A 15,649-nucleotide genomic window follows, 5' to 3' on the forward strand; every position below is an offset into this window, starting at 1 on the left:
TCTTCCCCAAAGCAGAGAAAGACCCAACTGAAAAAGAGATCTATAGGCCAATCTCACTAATGAGCATAGATGCAAAAATCCTTAATAAGATACTGGGAAATAGGGCTGGGGATTTAGCTCGGTGGTTCCGCTGCCTGCTTTGCAAGCATAAGGACCCGAGTTCGATCCCCAGTACCAAAAAAAAAAGAAAAGATACTGGCAAATACAATGCAGATCATCAAGAAGATCATATATCCTGACCAAGTGGGATTCATCCTAGGGATGCAGGGATGGTTCAACATATGCAAATCAATCAATGTAACACACTATATCAATAGAGCCAGGGAAAAAAAATCATATGATCATCTCAATAGATGCAGAAAAAGCATTTGACAAAATCCAACATGCATTCATGATAAAAACCCTACAAAAAATTGGAAGAGATGATCTCTACCTCAATCTGATAAAAGCCATCTATGAAAAACCAACAGGCAATATCATAGTAAATGGTCAAAAACTGAAATCCTTCACAATAAAATCAGGAACAAGACAAGAATGTCCACTATCACCACTCCTGTTCAATACAGTCTTGGAAACATTAGCCATAGCAATTAGACAAGAGAAAGAAATAAAAGGAATAAAGGTAGGAAACGAAGAAGTCAAATTGTCATTATTTGCAGATGACATGATACCCTATATAGAAGAGCCCAAGAACTCCACCAAAAGTCTTCTAGACTTAATAACCAAATTCAGTAAAGTAGCTGGATACAAGGTCAACACACAAAAATCAATAGCTTTCATCTGCACGATAAACAGACTCACTGAGAGAGAAAGAGGGCTAATAATTCCTTTCTCAATGGCATCCAAAAAAAATGAAATACCTAGGAATCAACCAAACAAAAGAAATCAAAGACCTCTTCTCTGAAAACTATAGCACTCTGAAAAGAGATTGAAGAAGATATCAGAAAATGGAAAGACATCCCTTGGTCCTGGGTAGGAAGAATCAACATAGTGAAAATGGCTATACTTCCAAAACTGCTATATAGATTCAATGCAATCCTAATTGGAATCCCAGCAGTATACTTCACAGACCTTGAGAAAACAATCCAAAAATTCATTTAGAACAAGAAGAGACCTAGAATAGCAAAAGCAATTCTAGGCAACAGAGACATGGCAGGGGGGATCACAACCCCGAACTTGAAACTATACTACAAAGCTACTGTGATAAAAACAGCATGGTACTGGCAAAGAAACAGACCTGAGGACCAGTGGAACAGATTAGAAGATGCAGAAACAACTCCAGACACACTCAGCCACCTTGTATTCCACAAAAGAACCAAACACCCTCACTGGAGGAAAGGTAGCCTCTTTAATAAATTGTGCTGGAAAAATTGGGTTTTAACTTTCCAAAGATTAAAACTAGACCTATGTCTCTCACCATGAAAGAGATTAAAGATCTAAATATTAAAACAGAAATGCTGAACCAGCTGGAAAACAGGTTAGGTAGAACTCTTGAAGACATTGGTGTAGGAAAAGGTTTTATGAACAATACCTCAGTTGCCCATGAACTAGCACAATCAATAAGTGGGATCTCTTCTTATTAAAAAGCTTCTGCACAGCAAGAGAAACCACCAGCACTGTGAAGAGACAACCCACAGTGTGGGAAAAAATTTTCACCTGCTGTTCCTCAGACAAAGGTCTACTATCTCAAATATATAAAGGATTTTTACAAATCAGACCTCCAAAAGAAAAGGCCCAATCCAAAAATAAGCATCTGAAATAAACAGACATTTCTCAGACAAAGAAGTAGAAATAGCAAATGAACATATGAAAAAATGTTCAACATCACTGGTCATTTGAGAGATGCAAATGAAAACAATGCTGAGATTCCACCTCACCCCAAAAAGAATGGCTGCTATAATGAAATCAACCAATAATAAATGCTGGTGGGGCTGTGGGGAAAGAAGAACCCTGTTCCACTGCTGGTGGGAGTGTTGACTGGTGCAGTCACTGTGGAAATCAGTATGGAGATACCTCAAAGAACTAGGACTAGAGTTCCCATTTGACCCAGCTATTCCCTTGCTGGGTATCTTCCCTAAAAAATTAAAAGCATCATACCACAGTGATATATGCGCACCCATGTTCATAGTGGCACAGTTTGTAATAGCTAAAACTTGGAAACAGCCCAAATGCCCATCAACTGGAGACTGGATAAAGAAAATGTGTTTTTTTTTAATAAAATGGAGTACTACTCAGCCATAAAAAATGAGAAATTAGAGACATTTATAGCTAAATTGATGTGATTCTCTTAAGTGAAATAAATAGGACACACATATAAATACCAAATAGTTTCTCTAGTGGGAGAAAGTGAAAGTGTAAATAAGGACTAAAAGGTATAGTAGATAATGTGAAATGGGAAGAAAAGGGGCAAAGGGGGAGGGGAAGTGGGAGGGGTAGGGGACAGGAAAGAAGGGAATGGAATTAATATGAGAAAAGGAAAAAATGGAAACAAAGTCTTTGTAAATAGAGAGGGCAGGGGAAGGAGAAAAAATAAGAACCAAGAACGATTATGTAAAGGTGCAAATTTCCAGTGATTAATGTCATTATATTGTACACCTAAAATGTACCATTAAAATTAATTTTTAAAAAATATGGTAATTGAACTGATAACAGATAGGGAGATTTTTAAGCTAAATTTGTCCCTCTTTGCCTGTCTTTCAAGAATCAAAAAAGATATATTCAATGCTAAGTCTTAATAAGCATTTGAGTTTTAAAATCAACCTCTTTACTTTCCATTCCTTTTTTATGATTGTCAGTTATTATATAAACCAAATTTTTGTCTATCTTTTACTAGGTGTACTCAAATTCTTTTTTGAAAAAGATGAGAGGAAATGAAATAATAAATTAAAATCCTTGTTTTTATGTACTTTTTTTATTAGCTCTGTAGGTCATTATTAAGCACTTACAATTTCCGCTGTTTTTTTATTAGCATTTTGTGCAGAGCAAATTTTTTTTTGTTCTTAAAGAAAAATGAATCCAATTGAGAATACAAAGGGTTTTCAAAAGAAAAATCAACCAATGAATTTTTTTCTTTATATATAGAAATATATGATAGCTAATACTTTATATTTGATTATTGAGAAACATTTCATAAATAATCATAGGGTTACCTTTTAAAGGCAACAGAGAAAATAACATATATTGTAAGAAGCATTTGAAAGCCATTTTGTGAGTTATAAAATTTCTTCATTGATTTAATTGCCATACTTGTGGCTCTGGGTGACCTTTATCTCTCTGAGCCTCAGTCTCTCCTCATCTACAAAGTGAGAAATATATTACTATTATTTACAGTGATTTTTCATGAGTTTTTATTTCTTTATAATGTTGGTTGTATGTAGTAAATATTTTATGATTGTTGGAAATTTTCAATTGATTTTCATTTTATGAAAGTTAAAAATTCCAACTTAACCTAGTTTCTTAATATCCTTTCTTAAAATTGAATGTAAAAATATTGTCATTCTTCTTATAAACCTGGTAAATTCAAATAATCACTGCAAAATGTTATTATTTATAGCATTGTTCCATTTAAAAATAGTTTCTTTATGACCATAATACATTTCATTTCATTTATTAAGCACTTCAAGCTTTGATATCACAAGCAAAATCTCCCCAAGCACTATAACCACTCTTGCATATATAACCAAGTATATGAACATAAATGTAATAAATTTTAAATTCTCTTAGGCAATAAAATGCTAGCATGAACCAACTAAATAAAATTCTCCTATGTATTTCAACTGAAAGTCACACTTGAGTGTAAACCATTTGTCATTTCATTTGGAATTGCTGGGCCTCCTGGTCTGACATATCTCATGCATAGATACAAGAACTATGCTATCCTGTTCTTAATTACTGGGAGTGCTCCAATCTTGCCCTCAGAAGCAAATCAGGCATTTTCCATCACTCACACCACCATTCAAAATGCTGGAGAAATTAAGTTTACATTCATGTAGCCTTCTTCCACTTGTGTTCAGAGACCAGATCCTGCTATTTTCTCATTAACAAAAGCAACCTGCAAGTTACTTTCACATATGGCTCTCAGCAACATTTTATTTGTCCTTGAATGTATTTGTTCACTAAAATTTCTTAAAGATTCAAAGCTAACTAGCCAGATTATAGAAGAATTTGCAATTCAGGCCAAGGAGTTTAGATTTAATGATGTAGGAAATAAGAAATAGTTAAGGTTTCTGAGGCAGGAAATGGGAAAACAGCAGGGTGTCATTATCATAGTGTGATGGAGAGAATGGGGATTTTTCTGTGAGACCCTCCTGTCACCACCAATACAACCTTAGTAACCTCACCTACTAATGAAGATCACACTACCTGCTTCATAGGAATTTCACTTCATTCATTGATTCAGCTAACTAGTGGTTTTTAGATATTGGTGAAAAACAGCAAACTCAGTTCTGAACTGTACTGTGCCCACAATCTAATAACATGTCCAGAGATCATATAAGAAATGAAGCAAATTAATCATGAACAATTGTAATAGGGTTCAGATGGAAAAGAACAAATAATAGAGAATGGCGGTATGTGTCTGTAAACTGAGTGATCAGGGAACTGGGTGTCCAAAAAGGGTGGCAATGATTGAGGAATAAATGAGAAAAATATTGTATAGTTGTTGAGGATCCTCCCATATCCCTTGGTCCTTTGTATTCCAGTCATGACCATGGCATCGAAGGGTCAATCCTGAACATGACTTTGGTTTGAGTTCAGCGCAGTCTGGAAGTACAGAGGAGGTAATACCCTCACCGGCAGCCTATAGTCCCTGGCAGATAGAAGTAGGGGAGCAAACAGCTCCCCCTCACCTCTCTAGTGGGTTGCCCTAAGACATATTCTCACTGTTTCCTAGAGTCCACTGGCAGAATAAAGCCTCAGTTACATTACTCATTACTGGCTTTCCTTCCTTCCTTGTTCCATTTCTTTGCTGTTGGTGTTTTCTGGGAATGTTTCCCAAATAAATTAGTTATTATGTGATCTTTGCCTCAGGTAGAGTCCAATTTCTGGGGAGAAAGATAGTGACAGTCATTTTCTCATCAATGGGACACAGTAACCAACTTAAAAGAGGAAAACCCATAGTTACGCTCTGTAGTTGCCCAGCAAGGACCGCATGGCACAAGGGTATGGAGGAGGAAAAGCTGCTCTCCTCATGGTGGCCTGGGAAACAGAGTCAGAGGAGGAGCCAGGAAGTGTGGTAAACCCTTGTGGTTACAGCCGTAGTATCTCTTCAGGCAGGCCCCACTTCTTAACAGCAAGTGAGCTAGAAACCCCATAATCTGATCACCTCCCCGACACCCTGCCTGTGACCCCATGAGGCTTTGGGGGACCTCTAGATCTAAACCATAACAGATATCATTTGTAACCACCTAGGATAATATCTAGAACAAAATACTCAGTAAATGTTAGTTCTCTTTTTCCTCACCCTTGTCTCTCTCAATCCCCTAGTCAAATGTGTGTAGCAAAACATTATAGAAATCCATCTCTCATAGCCTTGGAGGTAGGTAAAATAGATTTCTAGAGACCAGTGAAGAATCAGACTATTGTTTTATAACTGATATATATGACAGAACAAGATAATGCTGGTGACATTTAGTTATAATGGTCGGTTTAGGACTCTTCTGTGTCCTTCACTGCACATTTTATGCCATGCTGGACCTCTTGGTTGTATGAGGTGAGTTCTATGAGAAGGAACTGGTGCTATAAAAATATCCATGGCTAAAGAAGATTATATATACTATTAGACCAATAAAAGTAGGCTGAGAGGGCCGGGGATTTAGCTCAGTGGTTCCGTCACCTGCCTTGCAAGCAGAAGGATCTGAGTTCAATCCCCGGTACCAAAAAAAAAGTAGGCTGAGAGATCTACAGTGTTCTGTGAAGTTAGCCAAAGGTTCTCTAGGCCTCCTCCTTTTACCTGTCATACCTAGTAGCAGTAGCAGTGCTAGGTATAAATGTGGAAGGGCTCCTTATCTCTAACAGCTACCTCAAAGCCACTGTACATACATATAATGCATAAAATTAAATAAAAATGTACCTTTAAGATAAACACATTTTCAAGACAAGTATTCTTGTCTTCTCTTACAACTAATTTCTCACTCTCAATTAATCTTCAACAGACAATCTGAAGTCTCTGTTGGCTCTTGAAAATGTTAAAAATTTATTCCCTCCCAAGGCCTACAGGGTCTGATCTCTGATCTATTCTTGGACCACCTTTCTTCCTGATCATTTGATGGAGACATAATCACCATCACTTAATTCCTCAAAATATGTCTCATCTCTTCATGCCTCTTTGAATGTTGTTCCTTCTCCACAAAACATTCTTATCAGCTGCTCATGTGGCTAGCTCCCTCATGTTGTTTAGATGTCTTCCTAAATGTTATTTCCACAACGAAATCTTACCACTTTATCTAGAAAGATGTATCTGTTAGCTATTGTTTTAATAATGCTGTATAACAATCACCGACTTTCAGTGGCATATAATAATGCAGATTTATTTAGCAAAAATGCCTGGGAGTTAGTCTGCTGACTTGGGTGGGTTCACTTTGTGGCTCTACTAATGTCATTTGGGTTAGTTCATGTCTGGAGGTCACTTAGAGGTCAGCTGATCTGTGGAGGTCAGCTGGTCTGTGGCACTGGTACTGATAAAACTCTGCTCCGCAGATCTCTTATGTTCCTCCAAGCAACAGTGAGCTAATTGGACATGGTAGAAGAGTAACAGAAACACAAAGCATTTTAAGGCATAGGCACAGACCCAGCCTGCTCTTAATTCTACCTATTCTGTTAGCCAAAGTGAGACACAGAGCTAAACCCAGCATCACTGGTGTACTTGTCCTTTGGAACTATGTGGAGCAGAGAATGAATATTTCTGAAAAATAATCCAGTTCACTACAACAGGTCTCCCCTGCTATTCCTGTTCAGAACACTTCGTTTCTTTCCTTCAAAGCACTTTTGTTTCCTCTAATCATTTGTTTAGAATCTATCTTGCTCATGAAACTTTTATTAGACAAGAAAGAATAGACAGTGCTATGGTAACAAATTAGAACCTAAATTAACAGAATAAAATTTTATTTCTCCCTCATGTCTCAGTTCAGTGCAGATCAAGAGGCTGGCTGGCTCTTTAAAGCCAACCAGGGAAAGAGAAGACTAAAAGATCACAGGGAATGATGCCTGCCAGGGACAGGGCTAGCAATGGTTCCTGTTACACACAGGCATTGTTGGCCACACTTTCAATCACACGGCTCCACACTAGCGGCAGGGGAGGGGAAGCAGAGGAATCCAGTCTTGTACTCCAGGACTGCCAGGACCAGGAGATTGTTGATGACAAGATGTGTTTCTAGCACTATAGTGACTGGCAATAGAAGCTTATTTGTTCAATGATGAATGGAACATCCTACTCCAAAGTCCATATTTAGTTTTCGTCTAGGAGAGGAGTTGTGATGCATGTGTAGTGATGTATATGAAGGAGTTGTTTTAGGGGGAGGATATGCTTTCTAGGGCCTTCTTTTGGTTTATGATTTTACTTCTAAGTTACATAAAATATTGTTATGAGTTATAGGTTATAAAAATGATGAGGAAACATTGTTGACTTACAAAAGTATATGTGCATAGGGTATGAAGCAAGACTTTCATTCCTACAATAATGATAAAGATGATCTTAAAAAATGAAAAAAAAACCCTCAAGACTTCAGGTCTAGTGTGGAGAAAAGCAAAGGGATGGCTTCATCTAGCTAAGAATCACCCTACAGCTCTGGGCTTCCTCTCTTGGTGGAAGCACAAGGTCCAAATAATTCTGCACGTGGCTGTTCCTCCCCTCCCTGTAGACCCAAGGAGTTTGGAGACCGGGAGATATGCAGTGGCAACAATGAAAATCCACAACTTCTGCCAGTTTTCTTTTCTCTTTTCCTTACTGGGCTTAATGCAAAACCTAGTGATGGAACTAACTTAAGACATTTTGATTTTATTGACTGAAATTTAACTAAAATTTAATGAAGTTTGCAGAATTCTCGGGACACCCAAGGCACTGACTTGGGAGCTTGTTTGAAGGTTCTAGCAGGGGAGTGCAGCTACTTATAAATTCTGGACCCAGGAGATGGTCCTCTTTGACTGAGGGCCTAACTTCAAGAGAGATGTGCATGGATTGGGGAGGATGGAAAGGGACAGCCACCTGGCCAGCTGGACCAGCTGAGTCCAACCTGGTGATCAGTAGGGTGGCAGATATCGCAGCCAGCTAACCTGCACATCCAGGTCTCTGACCTGTAGCAGAATGGGAAGTCTTCTGTGAACCACAGGATTGTTCTGAGCGCCTCTTCCAGGACCTCGAAGCATGCAGAAGTGTCTTCTACCTCCTATCAGATTATATTTGACTCTGCTTTAAATGGCTGCCCCTGTGTGATAAACTGACCTGTGGAGCACATTCATCTTTATCCCTGAGTCCATCCAGAACACAGATGGCCTTAGTCTCATATTAGGAATTCTGTCTTCCTCTCTAGCTTGTTTCTTAAACATCAGTATATATGGATTTCACACCCCTGCTTTTAGATGGAGTGGCTCACAGTATCTTCTGCCATGATATGCTGGCCTCCAAGATTTCACAAGTCCTGTGTGGAGCACAGTCCCAGGCTTTCTGAAAGCCCTCCAGCTCTGAGTCTTATAGGTTTAGCACCTGCGAAATATAACAGCAAATCCTAATGGATTTTCTGAAGATAATGGTGACCTTCAAAATACGGTAGATTCTCATGCCCAGAGCTGACTACAGTGCTCATTTATTCCTAAAATCATGAACCGACTATGGCTATTTAAAATGTTTTTCAGTCCTGTAATTCAACCTAAACATTTCCTGGACCATAATTTTTGCTCTGAATAGCACTTATCAAGGTTCCTTAATATGCAGTGCTTTTGCTTTATAAGCTCCTAGAACATTGTTGTATTAAATAGTCAATGATTATTAGTACTCAGGTCACAAAAACACTAAGAGATCATTAACCATGAAGCTGAGCTAAAATTCTTGGTGAATTCAATATCTGTTTCAAAGCACTCTTGACATTTCAAGCCCCCGGAATTTTTTTATGCAGCATTTGCAAACTTAAATCTGAAATTTTTGTATTGTCAAGTATGCCTACTGTACCCTTTAGATTTGAAAGATTAATTTTAATGAATGTTTAAATATACGTGTTAAGGTACTGTATTTAGATATATTTGAAAGGTGTAGCTGGTAATTGTAATGCTTGTTATCCAGATCTGGCCTATTTACCATACTGCAGTCATATCGCAAGTGTTGTGGCAACATGTATTAAATATTGCAGCATTTACAATTACACACACTGGTTGGAGCCATAACTGAACAAGACCCTTGCCCCAGGGAGTCCATGTTTTAAGTGAGAACTTCTACCTGAAGGACTTATATCACGTGCTTTCTCCTTTTGAGTAGCTTTCTCCTTTCGTCAGAGCCAAGTCATCCCGGGGGCAAAAGCAGCTTATGCCACAGAAAGACATGGAAGGTGTGAGTGAAAAAGCACTACAGTGAGGAGTGCATGCTATGGAGAGTGAGAATCTACCTAAGACATATAATGAATGGAGTCTGGGAGTGTCATATGATTAAGGCACCCAGTGAGCAAACTTCATTTCTAACATGCTGACTGAAAAAAATCCAGAAGCCAGAAATGGCACAAAATGAGAATTATAGCCCAAAGCAAGGGACCTTGTAAAAGGTTTTCAAACAATACTTCTATGTAGACACTCGGTGGGTCTTTTAAAATAGACTTCCACTTGGAGGCTTAGACAGTTTGCCAAGTATACGCTGGACCAACAAGGCCAGAGATAGCACTGAAAAAAATACTTTATTATTTAGGTTTCTAAAGCATTTTATTTGATTTAGAGCAAGGGAACCATTAAGACAAATGTGCTAGACTCTGTTATAACCATAATAATTTCTGTTGTTTTTCACTTTTTAACCTCAGCAGTATTCATCCTAGCCATTGCAGGGCTGAATTCCAGTGATTTGCAAGAAGAGTCAAGAGCAAGCCTACTCATCTTTCAAATAATATATAATGCAAACATCTATTTTTCTAAATTCTGACTTTTATTCCCTTCAATGTATTAAATGGTGAATCTGCCTGAATGTAGAGGGGAGATTTTGATTTTCAAAAAATGGCAGCAAGATTATAAAAGATAAAGAACTTAAGAATTGATTTTTTTAATCAATTTTTTGAGCAATGATATATTTAGGGTAATAATTTTATTATCACAAAAGATGCCATATAACCTTTCTCCTGAGGAGAGTGCTTAGCTTAAAAGATTTTATATTATTAAAACCAAAACTATGAGATTTGTAAAGTCAATCATTATTGCCATTTTACAGAAAAAAATTCTGTTTTTATCCTGTGACCTAATCCACATCAACTGGTATTTAATCAGACTGCACAGTGGTGTTTTTAATACTTTCAGCAATGTTCATGAGCAATGGAGCCCAACCTTGGTTATTGAAATTACACAGTTGGAATCTGCCTGTGATCTGGTATGGAACTGATCAAGGGGTTTGGGTTCTGAGAAATAGATGTAACTGTTAAACATTAATTCAACCTTTTTCCCCAAATAAGAATTCCTACTGCAAAGTCTTAATAATACTAGGAGACTGCTTACTGTGATGAGACATTATCCTAAGAATGTTGCTTAGATAATCTCGCCAGTAATCTTACTAATTCTGGAGGCTTTTGCTGCCTGGTAACATTCTGTCCCTTTGTCAACATGAACACTAAGCTCAGCCAACACCCTCATATCAAATATTTCCTAGTAGTATTTACAAAAAATATATATATAGAAAGATATGTCATACAGTGGAGCTACCAGTTAACCTTGTTTCCAAACTCTGTAGTCAGCTCTCTCTCTCACTGTGACAAAGTACCCGAGATAATCAGTTATAGGGAGGAAAGGTTTATTTTGGCTCACGGTTTCAGAGATTTCCGTCCATGCTTACTTGGCACCATTGCACTTGGGCTTGTGGTAAGACTTCTAGAACATCATGGTGGAAGCATGTAGGAGAGGAAGCTGCTCACCTCATGATTATATTTGGAAAGCAAAGTGGGGTGGGGGAAGTTGGGGCCCTAACATCCTTTTCTAGGGCCACTACCCAAGGACCTAACTTTCTTCCATTAGCTCTCATTTCCTAAAGGCTGTCCCACCTCCAAGTCATCCCACACCCTGGTGAAGAAGCTGTTACCATGTGGGCCTCCCTGGGGGGATTCCAGATCCACACTATAGCACTGACCTTCCCTCATGCCCTGAGAAGACTGTGCTGCTGGTCCCACACTCAGCTGCTCTGCGTATCTGCTTCTATGCCAGCAGGATAGGTGCCCTGAGGAATTGTCCCAGCAAAATCAAGTCTCTCTCTAAAAGGAATTCCCTTCTTTTAACCACCTAATTTTCTCCACCTTATTATATGTGAAAATTCATTCAATCAAAGAGGAGGGGAGGGAAAGAGAAAGGGAGAGAGAGAGAGAAAAGAATGAAGTGCTTAGTCTGCAATATATTGTTCTGAATTTTGTAGAAATACAAGGAAAAGTCAGGGAGAAAATGTTCATTATTTCATGTGAGAAGATTTGGAAGCTATACTGTGGCACAGTGTTAGAGGAGATGAAGTAATGGAAGTTTGGAGGGTGGAGATTGCATACAAGAGAAGGCCTCCTGGAAGTGGAAGCTCGCATCTGGACTTGGAAGGGAGTAGTGAGAACAGACACACAGAAGACATCAGGACAGGCCAGATGGGGGAGCAACAGGAACAAAGAGAAATGGGCGAAGGAAGGGAGGGGTACAGCATGTGCTCAGCGGGCTTGGCCCCTACATTGCATACAGAAAGACTACCCGGGGCAAAGTTGGGAGACAGAGAATCAATTTTTAATTTAAGGGCATGATAAGGAATATGGATTTTCTTCTCTGTATAAAGTTTCAAGATTAGAAGGCCCTTAAATGACAATAAAACCTTAATTCCTATCTGACATTTTTATTGTTGGTTTTTCAATTTCACTTTTTAACTGATGCATTCAATCACACTTTAATAATGCATTTGTAATCAGAAAATTACTTCAGCCTAAGCGTACCATTTGCTAAGCTTGAAGTGTTCTAAGACTGCATTCTGAACAAAAAAATAATTGCATCAATTAAATAAGTATAATATTCATCATTTTAACTGCTATTTATATATTGTCATTGTAGTTTTTATTCCAAAATAGCTTTTGGAGTTCTCTTTGCAAGAAGAATTTTTTAATATCTAAGTTGTTCTGTGTGCAACTGGCTTTATTAAGCAGGCCTTGAATATTTTCTGCATATTTTTACTGCTCTTACAATTCCTGATTGCAAAACTGCACTATGACAAAGACAACAGAGTGTCTCTTAAAAGACTCCACCTTATCCTGCTATTTTTCTTCCACCACTAAATAAAGGTTCCCTATATTTCTGACCTACACAAACAATTATATAGAGATTTGGGGATTTGCAAATATGACATAAAGACTTTATGTTGAGTGTTGAAGTGGATAACTTTTTTTAAGTGGATAACTTTTAAGGTATATTGCTTTCTTTATTTCTCATATGAACCATGCATTAGTATAAAGTGCAACTTCAGTATAAAATCAATGTATCTGCATCTGTCTCATGGAAGTCTATTTTCTAAGTAAATTTGGTTATTAAAAATGCACAAGGGTATTTTGGGCTCCGTTATTTTAATTATGCTACATAGAATACATTAAGCTGGGGGTACCTGCCCGTGTAATAACTGTCAATGTCAAAGTACTTTGCTTGTTTTAATGATCACTGGGAATTACCAAATCACTGTTCGAGATACAGTGGTGAGAATATAAAACTTTATTCAAGTGGAATAATTAGAAGAAGAGACGATAACTCTGATCTGTAAGAATATAAAGTATGAAGAAATTTTAAAAAGAAACCGTGTTTATAATTTTCAAAATGACTGAAAATGCATTTTGCATTTATTATGTAGTTATTCATAATAAGACAGGCAAGGAGGAATGTCCCTAGCAAAGCATTTTCCTTGCAGGTTTCACCTGCTGCTGTAAGAGACAAAGTTGAACAACAGCATCATCATTTTGTCACGCCCTGCTGGATTTATACACCCACAGCTCAAGTGTTTGATGTGGTAGCCTTTGTGGAATTATTTTGGTAGGATATGTAACCTGAGAACTAGAAGAGCCTCTCATTAAGAGCTTCACGTTCCATTCTTGCTTATTATGTTCATTTACATGCATTTGTTAATTTATAAGTGCAGCTAATTAAAATCTTTTAAATTTTCTTTTTTTTTTTTAAGGAGACTGCTACATGAAAAAAATGCAAGTCAAAGTGGTCACAACCTAGAAGTCTGCAGAGACAGGAATAACTAGCAAGTAGATACTATATTATTTTATTGTGCTTAAGTATGTAAAATTCAGTAGTGTTCTGGAATTTTACTCTATAATGACAAAATAGTCTTATAACTTTAAATTTATACTTAGCAGTATTTGTGTTAACCCATATTTCATCACACAAATAACTAGGAACAAAATATGGCAATTATGGATTTTAGGAAACTCATTTTCTGTCAGCAATAATGAAATTATTTTTTTCAGAAATATGAATTTAAATATTGTGCCCTTTCTAAAGACTTTTAGAGCCTACTTCAGTACCTACTCTTTCATAAAGAGTAAATAAATCTCCCTGTGTTTTGTGATATATTTAAACACTATGTAAATATATTAACTACTTTCATAAACTATGAATAGAAATTATTTTATAATAATGCTTTTAAGAAACAGTGAAATTAAATTCACTTTTGAAGGTTATGTGCCAAAATTTCAAGGTCATACCAAAATGAAATCCAGGTACAAAGCAAGCACTTTCCATTTATCAGTTATTCTCTGACATTTTCAAGAAAAAAAATTGGATCCTTAGTGATAAGACCATCCAGTGTTTCCATGAATGTATAGAAAATAGGCTTAAGAATGTGGGAAGGATAAATAAAATTATTTGAATGGCAAGAAAAATCTTTCAAAAACCTCATTACTTCATATTAAAGTGGTTGGAGTTGCTTTTGTCTTCAAATGTATCTTGAAAATTGTAATAGAATCAAAAAAGTTTCAAGTTAAAAGGATTTTAGTATTTGCATCACATATTTCTAATATTTCACTGGATAATGGAACTGTGTTTGCAAAGAAAAACTGACATTACATGTTAAAATTACACATATATTTACACGTGTATGTAATATAAAAGTAATTTTTTCAAGATAGAACAATGCAGTTCTTAATTTAGCAGTTTTTTCTCCATGGTAATGCTGACTAAAATATACTTAAAAACAATATAAAAATAATGGTTGTCTTCCAATCAAAACATTTTAGAAATTATGAATAAATTATTTTATATTTAAAATTCTATAGCATACCTCTACTCCTAGTACTCTGGGAAGCGGAGGCAGGAAAATTAAAGTTCAAGCCCAGTCTGCACAACTGAGTGGTTTAGCAGGTTCCAGTCTCAAAATAACAACAACAACAACAACAATAGTTATAAATAAAGGGTGGAGGTGGGGGTCAGTACGGAGTCTGTGAATTCAAATCTCAGTACCATCAAAAAAATTCAATGGCAGTAGACATACTACAGAAAATATGTAAAAGTATATTTCAGTTGCTTAACTAAAGAATTACATGAGGCAACTGAAGTTTCTTCCTTTTCAGTGTTCTTTGAAGTTTAATGAATAACAAATAGTTCATGATAAATACCTCATATTACAGTCCATCAAGTATTTATACAATTAGAACCACACATTTTGATAGGAAGAAAACTAAGCAATAGCTAACTCCGTAAAAATGGAAAACATTTTTATAATGTAAGCTATTAGCCTTCAGTGCACTTGTCTTATAAATTTCAGTTGTTCTTTTATCTTGGATTTTCATGCTTACACTATGAGGAGGAAAGCACCTTCAAAATTCAAAGGCTTTTCAAACAGCTCAAATAGGCTGTCTTCGTATTGAAGGAGAGAAAATTGTGCAAACATGATTAGAAATACCTTGGTAATAGTTGACGTCAGTTTCAGCTTAGAAAGAAATCATGAAGTCTATGATTTAAAGAAAATTCAGTAACTTAAAAACAGTTGTAAAAAGGGGAGCAGTATGAAAGTAGTCTGTTGGGAGTGAGGCTGGTGGTGAGCTACCAGGAAATTGATACCTCGGATAATCCAAGTGGAAAATTTCAGAAGTGCAAACTAAAGTGCTGGCAGTAGAGAAAAGACCTTGATTTGAAAAAAATATCTTCAACAGGTTTTCTAGTACTTAGTTTGAATGAATGGACAGGGATACCAGTATTTTAGATCCAGAACATTGAAAGAAGAGCAGTTAACTTTCAACAAGGGCTGTTAAAATGGAAACTTTAGTTAGGGAAGAGAAACCTATGTGCCTGTAGCATAAGCCAAGTTACAGTGTCCACAGAACTGGGATCTAGGAATGGAAGACTTATGGCCTTACGTGGAGAAAGATGGTGGAAGCTACCAATTTAATTAGACAAAAAAACATACCCAGAATTATGAGGATCATCAATATTCAGTCATCAAAATTCTGCCTTAAAAAGGGGGGATCAA

The 15,649-nt window shown here is 36.8% G+C and overlaps 1 protein-coding gene across 15 annotated transcripts in view; it reads left to right on the forward strand.

Moving 5' to 3' along the window:
* Window positions 1-15,649, forward strand: part of Lrrc7 (leucine rich repeat containing 7) — a 496,759-nt gene that overhangs the window by 128,438 nt on the left and 352,672 nt on the right. The window contains exon 3 of one of the 15 annotated variants that reach the window (XM_087212660.1): window positions 13,352-13,423. The exons of 13 other annotated variants lie outside the window; for them this stretch is intronic. In XM_087212660.1, coding sequence (XP_087068786.1) covers window position 13,423 — 1 coding nt within the window. In that variant the 5' untranslated portion in view covers window positions 13,352-13,422. Of the gene's footprint in view, window positions 1-13,351; window positions 13,428-15,649 lie in introns of all 15 variants that reach the window. One more of the 15 variants, XM_087212659.1, reaches the window with a different exon arrangement.

Source organism: Heterocephalus glaber, unplaced genomic scaffold (assembly GCF_053883595.1).
Source record: "Heterocephalus glaber isolate CG9 unplaced genomic scaffold, H.glaber_assembly_v1.0 deba00001442, whole genome shotgun sequence".
Classification (NCBI taxonomy): Eukaryota; Metazoa; Chordata; class Mammalia; order Rodentia; family Bathyergidae; genus Heterocephalus; species Heterocephalus glaber.